We start from the raw sequence: 19,757 nt of genomic DNA, 5'->3' as shown, positions 1-19,757 counted from the left end.
AAACTAAATCCTGGGGTCTACTGAGACCACTGCCAATCCCTGAACAACCATGGAAGGGAATCTCTATGGACTTCATAGTGGAACTGCCACCCTCGGAAGGGTTTACCACCGTTCTGGTGGTTGTAGACTGTCTCTCTAAGATGGCTCACTTTCTGCCCATGATGGGCACACCCTCTGCAGTTGACACAGCCAATGCCTTTATAAAAGAAGTGGTCAGGCTACACGGATTCCCGGACAGTATAGTCTCAGATAGAGGTGTTCAGTTCACTTCCAAGTTCTGGAGAGAACTCTGTAAGTCTCTGTCTATTGAGGTTTGCCTATCGTCTGCCTATCATCCGCAGAGTAATGGGCAAACCGAACGAACCAATCAGACCCTTGAACAGTATCTGCGTTGCTTCTGTACCTGCTCTCAAGATAACTGGGTCCCGCTTCTTCCCTGCGCGGAGTTTGCATATAACAACTCTTTGCACTCTGCAACTAACCAGACTCCGTTTTGGGCAAACTATGGGTTCCATCCATCCTTTTTACCCAACATCTTACCTGAGTCATTAGTTCCTGCAGTACAGGATCGGATAACTACCATTAAAACCAATTATCGACTGCTACAAGATAACATCGCAAAAGCGCAACAGGAGTACAAAAGATTCCACGATCTCGGGAAAAAGGAAAATCCTGCATTTAAGATTGGGGATGAAGTCTGGCTCTCCTCAATCAACCTAAAGATCTCATGTCCTTCTAAGAAATTAGGACCAAGGTTTATCGGACCCTTCAAGATCAGGAGGATCATCAACCCTGTGGCCTTTGAACTGGCCCTACCAGGCTCCTACAAGATTCATCCTGTGTTCCATGCTTCCCTGCTGAAGCCTGCAATGCCTAGTCCCTTCCCAGGGAGGGAAGAACCGCCTCCACCCCCAATCACGGTGGAGGGGGAATCGGAATTCGAGGTCGAGTCCATCCTGGATTGTCGGAAGAAGGGTAATTCTACGCAATACTTAATCAAATGGAAAGGTTACCCCCCTGAGGACAATTCATGGGAACCTGTAAGTAACATTCACGCCCCTAAACTCATAAAAGAATTCCATGACAAGTTCCCTGAAAAACAAGCCCAGTTGGGCATCCGGAGGCTGCCCTTTGGGGGGGGGCACTGTCAGGGACTCAGACGCCGCTGTGCAGCCTACGATCCATCTAGGCGAGTGCGCATGCATGTGCGTCATGTCGCACATCGTACCAACCCAGCCTCCTCTTAAGGATCGCTCACCCTCTCATCCAGTGCTGGATTATCGTCAGCTTCCTGTTTCCTGTTTCCTGCTTCCTGCTTCCTGTTTCCTGTTGTGACCCCGGCCTGCTCCACGGACTTGTCTCTGCCTGTTTGCTTGTGTACCGACCCCGGCTTTCTCCACGGACTTGTCTCTGCCTGATAACCTGTGTACCGACCCCGGCTTGCTCTACGGATCTGCTTCTGCCTGCTAAACTTGTGTACTGACCCCGGCTTGCTGTTACTTGGACTGACCACACGTGTATGACCCCCGGCCTGGCATTTACCACTGCACTGCTTGCTTTCACTGGAGCTTCTCAGAAGGGACCCGGATATCCCTCTCAGCCATCCACCTGCACCACCACAAGCATCCAGTGCTACTTGGGTCGCGTCACCTCCTGTCTCACTTCCAGGGGTGATTCGCACCGAGCTGCAAGGGAAGCCCTCTCAGCACATCGGCCTTCACCCAGTGATCTGACAATATTACTCAGTTATTGCAAACTATTTGAGCATATATAATGAATGGATATGTCCGTTGGCAGATCAGTTTTATTGGGATTTTTTACTCTTGGAAACGGTAATTTAGTGTGACTGGATGTATATTATTCTTTGGTTTTATAATTGTATATATATCTAATTGTATGTATTACAAGGGATATATATATTAGTGTCAGTATGTTTTGTTTTTATCCATTCTCAAGAGTTTATGTAAATGGATGAAATTTTCCGTTTTTTGTATTTAGTCCATTTTTCCAGATGAGAATCCTTGTAAGAAAGGATGGAAACTTTCTGTTTCATTGAGTCCTGGGGGTGAGGTTGCTCTTAATCGTCTGATCCACCTCATTTCGAGTTGTAGGAGGGTTTTGTCCCAATCCCCCCCTCTAGTTGGAATGTGGATCCTGTCTAATGCCATAAATGAAATGTCCGGCATTTTATAACTATGCTGGTAGGCTACATGCCTGCCCAGGGGTAAATAAAAATTACAGATTTCCATGTTGTTGACGTGCTTATTAATCCTCTTTCCAAATTCTTGTTTTGTTTTCCCCACATAAAATGCTCCGCACTCGCATCTCATGAGGTATACGATGCCTCTGGTGCGGCAATTAGCATAGTGTAGGGGTTCGAACTTTTCCCCGTTGGGTAGTATTGTTTGTGTGCATTTTTTTATCACCTTACATTGTGCACATGACCCGCACGGGTAGGTGCCTTTGGTTTTACATGGGTCTTTTTGTGTCCCCCTCTTTGAATTCACTATGGACTAAGTTGTTTTTAATGGTTCCAGCTTTTCTATAGGTTACTGGTGGGTGGTCAGGTATGAAGTCCTTAATGGTCGGATCTTCTTTTAAGATGGGCCAATGTTTTTCCAGAATATTCTTGATTTTTTTATGTTCGTTTGTGTACCTCATGATGATACGTGTTTTTTTGTTTTGTTCTTTCGAGTTAGTCTGATTTTTAAATAGGACATCTTGTCTGTCTTTTGTTCTGAATGTGTTGTAGGCTTTTTTTTAGAGAGGTTTTTGTGTATCCTCTCTTGAGTAGTCTTGCTGTAAGCAGATCCGCTTCCTTTTGGAAGTCAGTGTTCTTTGTACAATTTCTTTTTATCCTGAGATATTGACTATACGGCATTGCTTTTTTTAGTGGTGTGGAGTGAAAACTGGAGGTGTGGAGTATCGTATTGCCTGCCGTCTCTTTCCTGTATAAGGTGGTTTTGATGGTTCCGTCCTGGTCTTTTCTTTCTCATCTGGAAAAACTGACTAAATACAAAAAACGGACCATTTCATCCATTCACATAAACTCTTGAGAATGGATAAAAACAAAACATACTGACACTAATATATATATCCCTTGTAATACATACAATTAGATATATATAAGATTTTAAAACCAAAGAATAATATACATCCAGTAACACTAAATTACCTTTCCAAGAGTAAAAAATCCCAATAAAACTGATCTGCCAACGGACATATATATTCATTATATATGCTCAAATAGTTTGCAATAACTGAGTAATATATACCAGCATATTGTTCCATCAAACAAATCCCACAAACCGAAACAATATCTCCTCAACATCTTTCTGAGGCAAAAAAATCCTCAATTTTCCCTATCTCCCCCAATGTTTCCAAGTGTTATTAACTGCTGTTAAAACTGTAAACATATTAATAAATGATTATACTACAATTTACTAATAACTACTATGAACACAAGTGATTCTATTTATGAATGAATGTAATTCCATGTAATTGATTCATTTCCACACTGTTCACCCGGCACGGGTAGCCCCTGTGTGTTTTTCCAAACAACAGGGGCAAAATTGTCAGTTCTAGGAGGTACCATCTCTCCACCGTTCCCCCTGCCCCTCTCAGCTCGGGGATCGGCATACTGTACACATCCCATGTCGGCGGCCTGACGCTCACCCCTATGACTCACCCAGCGCACGGCGCATGCACAAAAGGAGGAGATCAAGTGATGGACGTCATAAGCAGATACGTGCAGTGTGAATCGGCTTTAAAAAGCCGGGGGAACCACTGTCCACTTTCACTTCCCTTGCAAAGAGGGAGAAAGCAGGATGTAGGAGCGATCGCAGCTGGGACCAAACAGGATCTACCACCTTGCTTCATATCATCAAGAGATAAAAAAAGAACTCTGTGATAGTCCCTCATCTGGGTCAGTAATTTCACTACAATTGTGGATCCTGGCATAATACATAATATTATTTCATTTTCTATCATATGATACACGTTAACACCATTAACCCTTTATAATCTGCAGAATATATCTTGCAGACACAGATGGGACCACTATTAAACTCTACAAGTTAACCCCTATCTGAGCCTATATCCACTTTAGACGCTCTAAGAATTATTGGTGAAAATTCTGATACTGTAAGTAGCTCATCCATATTACGGACATGACTATCTTCATGCACAGTCTCCATACAACCATTTACAAAATATATATCCCTACAGGACACTCCGTTTAGGCTCTCGCTGAACAGTATTGGACATAAGAACCACGCATGGAAAAAAACAATTTATGTATGTACAACCATTATTATACTATTATTTGCAACTAGCGGTATATGCAATCTAATAATAATATAAGCCTTCTGTACAATATTGTTATAGAAATTGTGACGATACTCCTTGAAAAAGGCTTACTGAAAGCCAAAACGCGTAGGATACGCAGGAATCGTCTCTGAAAAAAACTTCCAGGCTACACAGCAGGGAAGAACAGAGACATCCATTCCTACAAACAGTCACCATTTTGACACATGTCACTGCTTTTCCAACCTTCTAGCACCTAACCACTGGGGTCTATAACCCCTCACATTATTATATACTATACAAAAACACCTTATTTCTTTGATGTAACGAAATCCTTTTATTTAATAAATTATATTATTTTATATCTTGTATCAACTCTACTTGCCCCTAAAGTCCCATTCAAACTTGACTTGAGATACCAACCCAATATATATAACTACTAACTTTAGCTTAATCAACATATTAAACCATAGTGAACTTACAAACACTGCAATTTTCTTTTTCCAGAACCCAGTGCACTTCCTACATTGGCTTCGGAAACTTTCAAAACATCCTTTGTCATTCCTCATGCTAGGCCTTTTACAGTTTCTACAAGACAGCTCACCACTACAGCTGCAGGCAGTGAAAGCTCTGCTGCTTCTATAAATGCACAGTCAACATCTAAGGCTGCCAATACCACTTCAGTTGACTTATCTAGTTCTTTAATCATGCCATTGCCAGTTGCAACAAATATTGAAATATCAACTCTAAATAATTTCACACCTCTAAAAGCAACAGAAATCTCTACACAATCAGAAACAAGCACTTTGAAAACCTTACCTGAGAAATCATCCAGGGAAACTGGACTTTTTATGACAATAGATAACAGCATACTTACATTGAGGGATGGCCTTGTGGTTCGCCCGGCGGTCGGTTCGCGGTGAATTTTGCTTGTTCGCTACCCACCAAATTTGCGAGCACATGGCGTTGTTCAGTGTCAAATTACAGTGCAACAAGGTATTAAATACATATATATATATGTGAAATTATCATAAATAAATAACTAGTGCAGCGTGCAATTAATGTGCAAAAAACTTGTAGTTTCCCCACTTCGGGGTTAGATACAATGAATAAATATAAATAGTGCCAATCCAAAATATATGCAGAATAAGCAATAATATTCCAATAATTAAATGATAGCATCAGAAGTCCACATAAGTCCCAAAAAAGTGCTTGAGTGCCAAGAGAAAAGGTGCAAAATCATACCATCAATCCAGTGCAGTGAATAGTGCCGATCCTCCCCCTTTGGGTGTTCACTTACCGGACAGAGATGACCCCTGAGCTATATAGCTAAAAAGGGTCAGCAGAGCTTGTGTCCCAGTAAGGAACCTGGTGTAGCAATCCTTAAGGGCAAGGTATCTGTGACCTTCAGTGGCTCTCAATTACCCGATGCACATAAATGGAGATGTGTTTATGTTGGAGTGTAACTCCGACATAAACTTTTATTGTGTAAAAGCAAGAGTAAAACTCACATTTGGTAGTGTAAATTTAGGCAGACAGTAAATGTAGGCTGATGTGGAATCGTTCCTGGCCACGGTGTGCGCTCGGGGTTGTTCCTTGGTCCCGGCGTGCGTTCCACCGCACCGGAATTGAGGTACGGCTAGTCGTAGACCGTAAATTGCGTCGACGCGTTTCACCCTCCTCTTTGGGTGTTATCACAGACGTATTTCCGGTCTGCGGTAGTGGAGGTAATATATACCTCCACAGCTAATTAGCTAGATCCACTTCCTGTTCCTGTTGGGTGCACTAGAAGAGACGCCGGATAACCCTCTTGCCCAAGTTTGACTGCTGGCTTGTCGGAACTGATAGCCCGCCAACTACTGCCATATCAACTGGTGGACTCGTAGGCCTTTTGTAAATTTGTGGCCAATGGAAGGTCCCAGGCCGGAATTATTTCTCGCAGAAGGGCATTCCAGAGCTGTATGGCCATGTTCAGCGACAAGTAAATATATCTCTGGCACACAGTGTTGGTGCCAAGATACATCTGACCACAGACACATGGTCTAGCAAACACAGGCAGGGAAGGTATATCACTTTTACTGCCCACTGGGTGATCCTTATGACGGCCGTCAAGCATGTAACCGTGGCACCCGTGTAGATTTAGTTGTACCGCCACGGATTGCAAGCAGGCCTGCCTCTTCTTCTCCTCCTCCTCCATCCTCCATCTCCTCCTCGGCTGACTCCTCCTCTTCCGCTGCTACCGTCTCTTCCACTGCGCCGCCAAAGATCCCCAGAACCTATTCCACATGCCAGGTGAGACGTTGCCAGTCTGTGCTGCGTCTGTTGTGCCTGAAAGCCAAGAGCCACACTGGTCCTGCACTCCTTTCAGCTTTGCGTTCACAGGCAGATCAGTGGCTGACACCGCTGAATTTGACAGTTGGTAACGTGGTGTGCGACAACGGTGCCAATCTGCTGAGCACACTGAAACAGGGCAAAATAACACACGTGCCATGCATGGCACACGTCCTGAACTTGGTGGTGCAGCGATTCGTTGGCAAATACCCTGGGGTCCAGAAAGTCTTGCCGCAAGCCAAGAAAATCTGGGCCCATTTCCGATGGCTCGCCTTGCTAAGATTCAACGGCGACACAACCTGCCCATCAGGTGTCTTATTTGTGACTGCCCGACGCGATGGAACTCAACATTGCATATGCTTGATAAGCTGCTCGAGCATAAATGTGCAGTTAATGACTACCTGTTCGAACTCTGCGGCAGGACAGGTTCTGGGGAGCTTGGGTTTTTTTCACCTCGCCAGTGGCTGCTCATGCGGGACGCATGCAGACTTCTGCGGCCATTCAATGAGATCACCAAACTGGTCAGTCACGGCCAGGGCGCCATAAGTGACATTATACCTTACGCCTTCTTTCTGGAGTGTGTATTGCGTCGTGTCATCGATCAAGCCGTCTAGGAGCAGGAAGATGCGGAAGTCGCAATGTTGGATGAATTCCCCGTGGGTGCTACTCCATCTGAGACAAATCAACAGCAGGAGTCTGAAGAGGAGTCAGAGGAGGATGGTGCTGTGGGGGGGGGGATGAGGAGGAGCAAGAAGAGCATGCTTTAAACCTTTCTGGGATCCCTGGTGTTATCCGTAGATGGGGGGGAGGAGAAAGAGGACGACATTATCCTGGATGATGAGCTGGAAGCAGGCCACTACACCACTTCCAGTTTAGTGCGAATGGGGGCCTTCATGCTCCAGTGTTTTAAGGGGGACCCCGTATAAAACGCATAAAGGCCAAGGAGCAGTACTGGGTGGCAACGTACTTAGACCTCCGTTACAAACACAAAATGGCGGAAATGTTACCACAATCACAAAGGGCAGTCAGAATGCAGGGCTTCCAGGCCTTGCTGCATTCTGCTTTTCCGTGCTCTGGCAGAGGAATTTCAAAGTCACAGAGAGACAGTGGTGGGTAGCAATCCAACAGCGCCTGCAAGAAGAGGGAGGTTTGAAGATGTCTTGGTCACTTCAGATATGAGATCCTTCTTTCAGCCAAACCATCGACAGCTGTACTCCGGATCCAGCATCAGGGAACGCCAAAACCGACAGGAGTCTGACTACATCGGGTTAACAGCCGATGTGGATGCTCTCAGGAGTGATGAACCCCTGGAATACTGGGTGGGCAGGCTTGACCTCTGGCCAGAGCAACCGTCCAGTGTCCTGTCTGAAAGGACGTTCAGCGCAGCAGGGGGGATCGTGACCGATAAGCGCACTCGCCTAGCTCATAACAGTGTAGACTACCTCACATTTATAAAAATGAATGAGGCATGGATCTCTGAGGAATTCAACACATGTGACAGGTAGACCATGTTTCATTGAAATTCCTCATGCCAGGCCACAAATATCCGCCAGACCGCTATCCACCCACAGCAATTTCTGGTCCTTGGCTTTGCTACATACAGCGGCATAAAAGGCATTTCATGTCCATTGAATGGCAAATTTTTGGGGCCTTTCAGGGCCGACAATTATTTTTTCTGTGAATGCCTAATGTACCTCCAGCCACCAAATACTACGTTCTTACCTGTTAGGTAAACCCATGTGAGCTAATTTTTGGAGCCTATACAGGCCAACGCTTACTTCTGTATCCTGTGAATGCCTAATGTAACTCTAGCCATCAAATACTACGTTCTTAGCTGTCAGTTAAACCCATGTTGGCTAATTTTTGGGGCCTATACAGACTGACACTTACTTCTGTATCCTGTGTGAATGCCTAATGTACCTCTAGCAATCAAATACACTACATTCTTTGCTGTCAGTTAAACCTATGTGGGCTAATTTTTGGGGCCTATACAGGCCGACACTTACTTCTGTATCCTGTGAATGCCTAATGTACCTTTAGCCATCAGTTAAACCCATGTGGACTAATTTTTGGGGCCTTTTATGGCCAACGCTTACTTCTGTATCTTGTGAATGCCTATTGTTCCTCTAGCCATCAAATACTACGTTCTTTGCTGTCAGTTAAACCCATGTGAGCTAATTTTTGGGGCCTATACAGGTCGACACTTCTGTATCCTGTGAACGCCTACTGTACCTCCAGCCATCAAATACTACATTCTTTGCTGTCAGTTCAATCCATGTGAGCTAATTTTTGGATCCTATACAGGCCGACACTTACTTCTGTATCCTGTGTGAATGCCTAATGTACCTGTAGCCATCAAATACACTACGTTCTTACCTGTCAGTTAAACCAATGTGGGCTCATTTTTGAGGCCTATAGTGGCCGACACTTACTTCTGTATCCTGTGAATGCCTAATGTACCTTCAGCCACAGAATACTACATTCTTAGCTGTCAGGTAAACCCATGTGGGCTCATTTTTGGGGCCTATACTGACCGACACTTACTTCTGTATCCTGTGAATGCCTAATGTACCTCTAGCCATCAAATACACTACGTTCTTTGCTGTCATTAAACCCATGTGAGCTAATATTTGCAGCCTATACAGGCCGACACTTCTGTATGCTGTGTGAATGTCTAATGTACCGCTAGCCATCAAATACACTACATTCTTTGCTGTCAGTTAAACCCATGTGAGCTAATTTTTGCAGCCTATACAAGCCGACACTTACTTCTGTATACTGTGCGAATGCCTAATGTACCTCTAGCCATCAAATACACTACGTTCTTAGCTGTCAGTTAAACCCATGTGAGCTAATTTTTGGGGCCTATACAGGCCGACACTTACTTCTGTATCCTGTGAATGCCTAATGTACCTCTAGCCATCAAATGCACTACGTTCTTTGCTGTCAGTTAAACCCATGTGAGCTAATTTTTGGAGCCTATACAGGCCGACACTTACTTCTGTATCCTGTGTGAATGCCGAATGTACCTCTAGCCATCAAATACACTACGTTCTTACCTGTCAGTTAAACCCATGTGGGCTAATTTTTGGGGCCTATACTGACCGACACTTACTTCTGTATCCTGTGAATGCCTAATGTACCTTCAGCCACAGAATACATCATTCTTAGCTGTCAGGTAAACCCACGTGGGCTAATTTTTGTGGCCTATCCTGGCCGACACTTCTGTATCCTGTGAATGCCTAATGTACCTTCAGCCACAGAATACAACGTTCTTAGCTGTCAGGTCAACCCACGTGGGCTAATTTTTGGGGCCTATACTGGCCGACACTTCTGTATCCTGTGAATGCCTAATGTACCTTCAGCCACAGAATACAACGTTCTTAACTGTCATGTAAACCCATGTGGGCTAATTTTTGGGGCCAATACTAGCCGACACTTACTTCTGTATCCTGTGAATGCCTAATGTGCCTTCAGCCACAGAATACAACATTCTTAGCTGTCAGGTAAACCCATGTGGGCTAATTTTTGGGGCCAATACTGGCCGACACTTACTTCTGTATCCTGTGAATGCCTAATGCACCTTCAGCCACAGAATACAACATTCGTAGCTGTCAGGTAAACCCACGTGGGCTAATTTTTGGGGCCTATATTTGCAGACACTTCTGTATCCTGTGAATGCCTAATGTGCCTTCAGCCACAGAATACAACAATCTTAGCTGTCAGGTAAACCCATGTGGACTAATTTTTGGGGCCAATACTGGCCGACACTTACTTCTGTATCCTGTGAATGCCTAATGTACCTTCGGCCACAGAATACAACATTCTTAGCTGTCAGGTAAACACATGTGGGCTAATTTTTGGGGCCTGGAATGGCAGACACTTACTTATTTATCCTGTGAATGCCTAATTTTTCAGACTGGAATAGAAAATCCATGGGTCTGTAAAGGTTCTGCCAAATTGTGGAATGGATGTGGACCCATTTTACAGATGTGTGAATGGACCCTATATGTATTAGACATGTATTTACCGGCTGCTGTCAGTTCTGGCTGATTTATGAAAAAAAAAAAAAATTTTGCTGTAAAAAAAAATAAAATTTAGGGTAACTTTTTCAATTGCAATACTTCTATTATGACATTGTCCATGTGCTGGGACTATTTGTGCACAGCTAGTATGCCTTTTGTGGCTGCAAATATGACCTAAAGGTTTTTAAAGTTCACCTCCCATTAAAGTCAATGGGGCCCGCCGCGAACTCGCGGTTCGCGGACTTTTGAGAAAATTCACGGCTGACGTTCGCGAACCACCCCGGCCGATGTTCGTCCATCTCTACTTACATTATCTGTTCCAGAAATCTCCATATCCACTAAATCTATTAGTACATCTACAGTGCAAACAAATGTGGTCACTGTTACACTTGTTGAAAATGAAAGTACCCTTGTTTCCTCAACAACTATACCATTTACTGTACTGACATCTAACACCCATAAAACCCCTTCTAAATTTGAAAAAATCTCTCACTTTAGATCTACTGAACCCCTGATTACTTCAGCTTTATTTACTTCAGAACCTAATATTTAATTTTCTTCATTTGCAGAAACATTCTCATCAAAAATCCAGACATCAATATTCACTGATACAACTGATGAAAGGGAAAGCACCTCTACTTCACCATCAACTGAACAGTCTACCCTAGCTGAAAGGACCTCAAATGAATTGCCTACTTCCTCAGACCTTACTTTATCAATGGTAACTAATAAAGGAACAAACAATGCAAACACGTTTTCAGCTTCCGAAGCAACGTATAGAACTGGGTTACGTTTAGAAGCTACAACTGCATCTGGCTCATCAGCATCAGAATATGAAACATCTACAGAACCACTGACTGCATCATCTCTATCCAAATCAGGACCCAGCATTTCTCTATCCTCTTCCTCTAAGGCCTCCAGTACATCTGCTATTTTTTCAGTATCAGAACCCAGCTCAGCTCCAGTGTATACCTCAGATTTTGCTGATTTATCTGCTTCCTCATTTACTGAGAGTATCACTACTTATAAATTATCTTCAAAATTGCAAACAGATTTATTGACTGAAAACACTGCTGAAAGTGAAAGTGTCTCAGCCTCCCTAACAGTTGAACAGCCTAATTCTATTTCATCTGAAACTACCTCAAACTGGATTTTGGTTTCTAAAGGAACAAGTCTATCTGCTCCTTCAACCTCTGAATATAAAACAACCAATGATATTATACCTACAAAACCAATGACTACTTCACTTCTATTCTCATCAGAACCCAGCATTTCTCTATCACAGCCTATCGAGGCTCCTAGTTCATCTGCTGTTTTATCGACATCAGAAACCAGGACAGTTTCTTTGCCAAATACTGAACAGTCTTCACATCTAACATCACCAAAGGCAACAATAAGGGAAACATTGCATACAAATATGATTTCAGCTTCAGAAACTACAAGCCAATCTACTCCATCAGCCTCTGTATATAAAACAACCATTAGCATTAAATCTACAGAACCACCGACTACATCATCTCTGTTCAAATCAGAACCTCGTTTTTCTTTATCCCAGTCGACTGTGGCCCCCATTTCATCTGCCGTTTCTTCCACATCAGAACCGAGAACAGTTCCAGTATATATCTCAGAGTTCAACAGTATATCGAGTTCCTCATCTACTGAGAAACTCACTACTTATGAGTCATCACCAAAAATACAAACAACTTTATTCACCAAAACAATTGCTGGAAGTAAAAGTACCTCTGCTTTCCCAATAACTAAACAGTCCACTGAATTCAATTCTATCCCATCTGAAACTTTCTCAAAAGAGACACCTACTACTTCACACTTAACATCACCACAAGAAACAGTGAAGCAAACATCAAGTACAATTATGTCAGCAGCTGCGGAATCAGTAAGTGGACCTGAGCTGTCAACCTCTGAATTTGAAACAACCTTAAAATTTACATCTACGGAACCACTGACTACATCCTCTTTAATTACATCACAGCCCGACATTTCCCAATCCTCATCTACAGAGCCATCCAATTCAACCACTGTTCTTTTCACTACAGAATCCAGCACAGCTGCCAAACATACATCTGAATCTTCCAGCGCATTCGCTTCCATATCCACTGAAGAAAGTAACACTCATGAGTCATCATCGAAAAGGCTGACATCTATATTTACTGAAACAACTGCTGAAAGGGAAAGTGACCCTGCTTCCCCAACAACTGAACAATCTACTAAATTACATTCTTTCCCATCTGAGACTACCTCAAATGAACCATCTGCTTCTTCACATCTAACATCCCCAAAGGCAACAATAGGGGAAACATTGCATACAAATATGATTTCAGCTTCAGAAGCAACAAGCCAATCTGCTCCCTCAGCCTCTGAATATAAAGAAACCATTGGCATTATATCTACAGAACCACCGACTACTACATCATCTCTGTTCACATCAGAATCTAGTTTTTCTTTATCCCAGTCTACTGTAGTCCCAAGTTCATCTGCTGTTTCTTCCACATCAGAACTCAGGACAGTTCCAATACATGCCTCAGAGTTCACCAGTATATCCAGTTCCTTATCTACTGAGAAAATTGCTACTTATGAGTCATCATCAACATTGCAGACAACCATATTAACTGAAGCAACAGCTGGAAGTGAAAGTGCCTCTGCTTTCCCAATAACTGAACAGTCTCCTGAATTATATTCTATCCCATCTGAGACTACCTCAAATGAACCATCTGCTTCTTCACATCTAACATCACCAAAGGCAACAATAATGGAAACATTGCATACAAATATGATTTCAGCTTCAGAAGCAACAAGCCAATCTGCTCCCTCAGCCTCTGAATATAAAACAACCATTGGTATTATATCTACAGAACCACCGACTACATCATCACTATTCACATCAGCATCTAGTTTTTCTTCATCCCAGTCTACTATAGTCCCAAGTTCATCTGCTGTTTCTTCCACATTAGAATCCAGGACAGTTCCATTACATACCTCAGAGTTACCCAGTATAACCATAATAACTAAAGCAACAGCTGGAAGTGAAAGTGCCTCTGCTTACCCAATAACCGAACAGTTCACTAAATTCATTTCTATCTCATCTGAAACTTTCACAAAAGAGACACCTATTACTTCACACGTAACATCACCACAAGAAACAGTGAAGCAAACATCAAGTACAATGATGACATCAGCTGGGGAAACAGCGAGTGGACCGGAACTGTCAACCTCTGAATTTTCACATCTAACATCACGAAAGGCAACAATAATGGAATCATTAGGTACAAATATGATTTTAGGATCAACATCAACAAGCACTGTCCTATCGACCTCTGAATATCAATCAACCTTTGACTTTTCATCTACAAAATTATTGACTACATTAACTACATTTACATCAGAACCTGGCATGTCTTTATCCACATCTACTGACGCCACTATCACCTCTACTATTGTATCCACATTGGAACCCAGACCAACTCCCATATATACCTCAGATTTCAGCAGTATTTCTCCTTACTCATCTACTGAGAAAATCACTACTTATAAGTCATCATCCAATTTGCAAACAACCATGTTAAATGAAAAAACTGCTAAAAGTGAAAGTTCCTTTGCTTCTCTAACAACTGAACAGTTTACTGAATTGCATTCTATCCCACCTGAGACTTCCTCAAATAAACCATCTGATTTTTCACATCTAACCTCACCAAAGGCAAAAATAATGGAAACATTAAGTACAAACATGATTTCAGCTTCAGAATCAACAAGCAGTTCTAGGCTATCGACCTCTGAATATCATAAAACCTTTGACTTTACTTCTACAAATCCATTGACTACATTATCTACTTTTACATCAGAACCCAGCATGTCTTTATCCTCATCTACTGACACCTCCAGTACCTCTACTATTGTGTCCACATTGGAACCCAGACCAACTCCCATATATACCTCAGATTTCAGCAGTATATCTCCTTCCTTATCTACTGAGAAAATCACTACTTATGAGTCATCATCCAAATTCCAAACAACTGTTTTGACTGAAGAAACTGCTGAAAGTGAAAGTTCCCTTGCTTCTCTAACAACTGAACAGTCTACTGAATTATATTCTATTCCACCTGAGACTACCTCAAATGAACCATCTGATTTTTCACATCTAACATCACCAAAGGCAACAATAATGGAATCATTGAGTACAAATATGATTTCAGATTCTGAAGCAACAAGCAGATCTGACATATCAACCACATCACTTAAACATTCTTATTCTTCAACTGTCACTTTACCAAAGCCATCAGGTGGTAATGATTTTTCATCTTCACAAATCCCTAGCAGCTCTACAGAATCACAATTAAAAAGTTCCTCTACATCAACCCCTAAAACAACTACTAAATCCAATACTGCTACTACATTTCCTGAAAATAACGGTTTATCTACATCAAATAGCTCACAGTCAACATCAACTTTGTTTTATGACCCATCATCCAGCACTGTTTTGAATTCAACAGCATTTACGAGTTATTCATCTTCATCATCGCCACTAACAGGTACATTTTTTTTTTTTTTTCGTGTAATAAATTAAAAAAAATATGACCTATTTATTCACCTTGAAGGAGCTGATCTAGTCAGATTTCTTCTCTCAGAGATCCACAATTGTATTTTCAAATTAATTTCTTCTTTGCTTTTGCTTGAAAGTTTTATCCTTTTTAGCAAAGAAAAAAATTTGAAGTTGATAATATTTATTCAGTTTGATGTTTAGTTTTTAATGTCAGCCCTAACCCTGATAGAACTGGGTGGAAAAAACATCTATATACTTCCGCTCTTTGTAAACTCCAGAATTTTTTTTCTTGAGGAAACAGTTTGACACTTTCACACAACACTTTAACTAAAGCAAAAAGAAGAATTTGTCTACGTACTACAGTGCACCTGACGGACTGTAAGTGGACTTTCATTTCCTCATACAGCTTATTCCTCCCCAGTTTGATTACTAATCTCTCGAGTGTGGAATATGCTCTCTCTCTCTTTCCTTCTCACAGTAGTGTTTTCTCTCCTTAAACTCTAGTTCCTGTGTAGCACAAAGACCAGGTTGATCCAGTGGTTTGATCACAGGTTCTGATCCCTTAGTGGAGCAAGCAGCCAGGCACAGGGTATTTTCAGCCAGATGCATCAAATCTCACTCAGTCCTCAGACAGTAATCAGGCACATAGTACCTTTTTTGTTGTTTTTATTTGTTTTGTAGAACTGGGATGGATATTGGAAAAGAACTTTGGGATACCCAGAACTAACAACTTAAAGGAGGACACTATCTTGCAATGGTTAACTGAAATAGAGCACTATCTTCTGTACAGACAGTAGCAATAGCTCAGCGCGGGGGGGGGGGGGCTCCTCTAAGGGCACAGCTCTGGCAGCAGGTCCGGATCATTCCCTGTAAAGGTCCTGAGAAGTTTCTTTCAGCTTCATTTGACATTGACATAAAGCATCCCAGGAAGATCCCCTCTCGGTGTTGCCTTGAGTGTTCCTTCAACTTTAGGGGTGATCTTTTAACTCTTTGGTGAGCTAGAATCATCCAATACTTCTGAAAGCTTCTTGCACGCCTGTAAAGGTTTAACAGCATTTGCAGGCTGGGTCAATCTCCAGCAGGCAAAGGACCCTGCAATTTTCTGCTCTCACCCTTATTTAGCACTCTCAGTCCCCTCTTGGTCACTTACTCAACCAGGGATTGGCTGAGTCTTTATATAGGGCCAGCTCAGACTCTCCCCTTTTCTGCTCACTATGTTTCCAGATAATTTGGGAAAGACATAGTTACATAGTTTGTGAGGTTGAAAAAAGACATCAGCACATCCAGTTCAACCTATGATGTGTGTGTGTGTGTGTGTGTGTTTGCTGTTAACCGTACATTGTATACCCCTGTATGTTGTGGTCTTTAAGGTGCCCATCTAATAGTTTTTTTAAACTATCGATGCTCCCTGCTGATACTACTGTTTGCAGAAGAGAATTCCACATCCTTACTGCTTCTACAGTGAAGAACCCCCTACGAATTTTAAGGTTAAACCGCCTTTCCTCTAGTTTTAGTGAGTGGCCACGTGTCTTATTGTATTCCCTTTCTCTGCATAGTTTTTTACTTATGCTAGGGTCGCCAGTACAATATTTGTACATTGATATCATATCCCCCCTCAATCGTCTCTTCTCCAGAGAGAATAAGTTCAGTGTTTGTAGTCTTTCCTCGTAGCTGATGTCCTCCATTCCCCTAATTATTTTTGCTGCCCTTCTCTGGACTCTCTCCAGTTCCAGCACATCCTTCCTGAGGACCGGTGCCCAGAACTGGACAGCATACTCCAGATGTGGCCGGGCCAGAGTCTTGTAGAGTGGGAGAATAATCTCTTTATTTCTGGAGTGAATCCCCTTTTTATACATCCCAGTATTCTGTTGGCTTTGTTTGCAGCAGCTTGGCATTGCATGCCACTGCCAAGCCTGTTGTCTACCAGTACCCCCAAGTCCTTTTCCATCCTAGACTCACCCAGAGGTTCCCCCCCAGTGAGTAACTTGCTTTCTGGTTTCTGGCACCCAAGTGCATTACTTTACATTTTTCAACATTAAACCTCATCTGCCATATAGTTGCCCACCCCATTATTATGTTCAGGTCCGCTTGTAAGGTTTTCACATCCTGTATAGAAGATATTGGCATGCTTAGTTTAGTATCATCCGCAAATACTGAGATTGTACTAGATATCCCCTCCTCTAGATCATTTATGAAAAAATTAAACAGGATTGGCCTCAGGACAGAACCCTGGGGGACCCCACCTTTGCCTCCATCTTCCCATGTGTCCACTCAGTCTGTAACAAGTTTGCCTCTGTTCATGACCTCTTTATCTCCAACTCCTTTAACTTACCTGCTATTACTGAAACCTGGCTTCAGAAATCTGACTTTGCCCACTCCCCAACCAAGTGGATGAAAATGAGATGGAGTTTGAATCTTTCTATCTCCACAAAGCACTTTCAGGCTATTTCTATACCTCCCTCTCTATCTCTCTCCTCTGTTGAAACTAGTTGTATTTGTCTTTTTCTCTATCAGAGAATTTTATGTGATTGTTTGTCACTGCTGAGAGGGCTGACATCTTCCCCCGGTCTTTCTTCTGGGTTTGTACTCCAGCTGTGTGATTGGCCGCCACAATGACGTCACTCCCATGCATGCGCATGAGAGCCCTCGGTTCCGGCACAAAGCTCTGAAGTTCTGACAAGGTATGTCTGACCTTCAGAACGCATGCGCCGATGATGTTACTGGCTGCACCCAGGGTGAATATCTCCTAAACTGCACGTTTAGGAGATATTCGTTTTATCTACAGGTAAGCCTTATTATAGGCTTACCCATAGGTAAAAATAACAAAGCACGAAGCAGGCTTTACTACCTCTCTAAGTCTCTACTTTGCCCCCCCCCCCCCCCCCATGTTCGCCTTCTGCTAACTCATTTACTGCCCAGGACATTGTCAACCTTTTCAAAAACAAAATAGATGCAGTTGGAGATGAGATTTCCACAATCCAGCTATCTACTCTATTCATCTTACCATGTCTGTCACCACATTTCTGTCACTACATGTCTGTCACAATATTCTCCTCTTCTAACCTTGTCACTACAAAAGAGGTTTCTAAACTTTTCTCTGTCGATCACCTTACCAACTGCAACAGGAACCTGTTTACTCACAAATACTCCAGTCACCTGTTTGCTCTATTCTATGCTTTTTTTAACACAAATCTTCAAACTCTTCCTCTATAACATCTTCCCCTCTCATTGAAAACATACACTTGTCACCACAAATAAAAAAAAAAAATAAAAAAAACGATTGGACCCCACCAGTCTGAACAAGCTAGGATCCATCTCCTTGCTCCTGTTTACCTTCAAATTTCTAGTAAGTCTACAACCATTGTAAAGCAGAGTGCAAACTGTTGGCACTACATAAATCCTGCATAATAATAATAGACCTACTCAAAAAAGTGTATTATACCTATATTTTTTTAACAAAGGTATGGTGACTTATATCCTGGTTTTGCAATATCTCTGCTTTTTTATTTCCCAGCTTTCCTAAGTGCTTCTTTAATGTTTCCACTGTTGTCAATGTAAGGCTTTTGTCAGCAGCAGCATGGGCTTTCACACATATATACAATATAGCAGCAGCAAGTTTTTTACATTTGTTATCCAACCTGGCTTACTGATGGAAGCCTGATCATTTTCCATACCTCCTATGAGGTACAACCTTCAACCCCCCACACCCTCCCGTCCCCTCCTGCTATGTACCCTGGGCTCCACTGCCCATTAGGCTGCAAAGCAGAGTGATCAATGAACATTCTCATGCAGCACCCTCCTCTTGGTAGGCTGCTAAGTTTATTTTGTTTTTGACTTCACTGTAGTGAGTGAAGCAGTGATTGATTGATTTTGTCTGTTAGGGGTTACCTGAGCAGAGTGTTTGATTTCTCCCACATGCCTCTGGAAGAGGTTTCCGGAAAGGTTTTTCTACTTAGATGTTTGTCCTCCTACTAACTGCTATTAAACTTTTTGGAGTACCCTATGATTCAGTGCCACCTCCAGGGGTAAGTGCTAACTATATACACAGTCTATGGTCAGGTCCATAAATATTGGGACATTGACACAATTCTAATCTTTTTGGCTCTATACACCACCACAATGGATTTGAAATTAAACAAACACTATGTGCTTTAACTGCAGACTTTCAGCTTTAATTTGAGGGTATTTACATCCAAATTACATTCAAAAGATTAGAATTGTGTCAATGTCCCAATATTTATGGAGCTGACTGTATATATATATATATATATATATATATATTTATATATATTTATATATATTCGGAGGCTCGGAGGAGATTTTGGGTGGGAAAGAGCCTCCAACCCTGACCATGGGTGTTTTGGTCCTGAAAGGGTCAATACACCTGCAGAAGAGGGCAGAAAAGGACAGATGTCCATGAGGTGTGGAGCAGGATACACTGGTCAGGGGAGCTGCGCACTGTTTTGTTACTGAGACACTGTTTTGTTACTGAGATACTGCTGTGGGGTGACCTTTCTTTGGACCCCTGCAGCAGGCGGGGA

At 42.4% G+C, this 19,757-nt stretch overlaps 1 protein-coding gene across 1 annotated transcript in view; it reads left to right on the top strand.

Annotated features, from left to right (window-relative positions):
* The window catches only part of LOC309550512 (uncharacterized protein), a gene marked incomplete at both ends in the record, with an annotated part of 232,977 nt that overhangs the window by 157,964 nt on the left and 55,256 nt on the right, over positions 1–19,757 (top strand). The window contains 1 exon segment of the mRNA XM_082250875.1: positions 11,231–15,205. Coding sequence (XP_082107001.1) covers positions 11,231–15,205 — 3,975 coding nt within the window.

This window comes from Pelophylax lessonae, assembly GCF_965119305.1.
Source record: "Pelophylax lessonae genome assembly, chromosome: 3".
NCBI classification, from domain to species: domain Eukaryota; kingdom Metazoa; phylum Chordata; class Amphibia; order Anura; family Ranidae; genus Pelophylax; species Pelophylax lessonae.
This window is presented reverse-complemented; position numbering and strand designations above follow the sequence as displayed.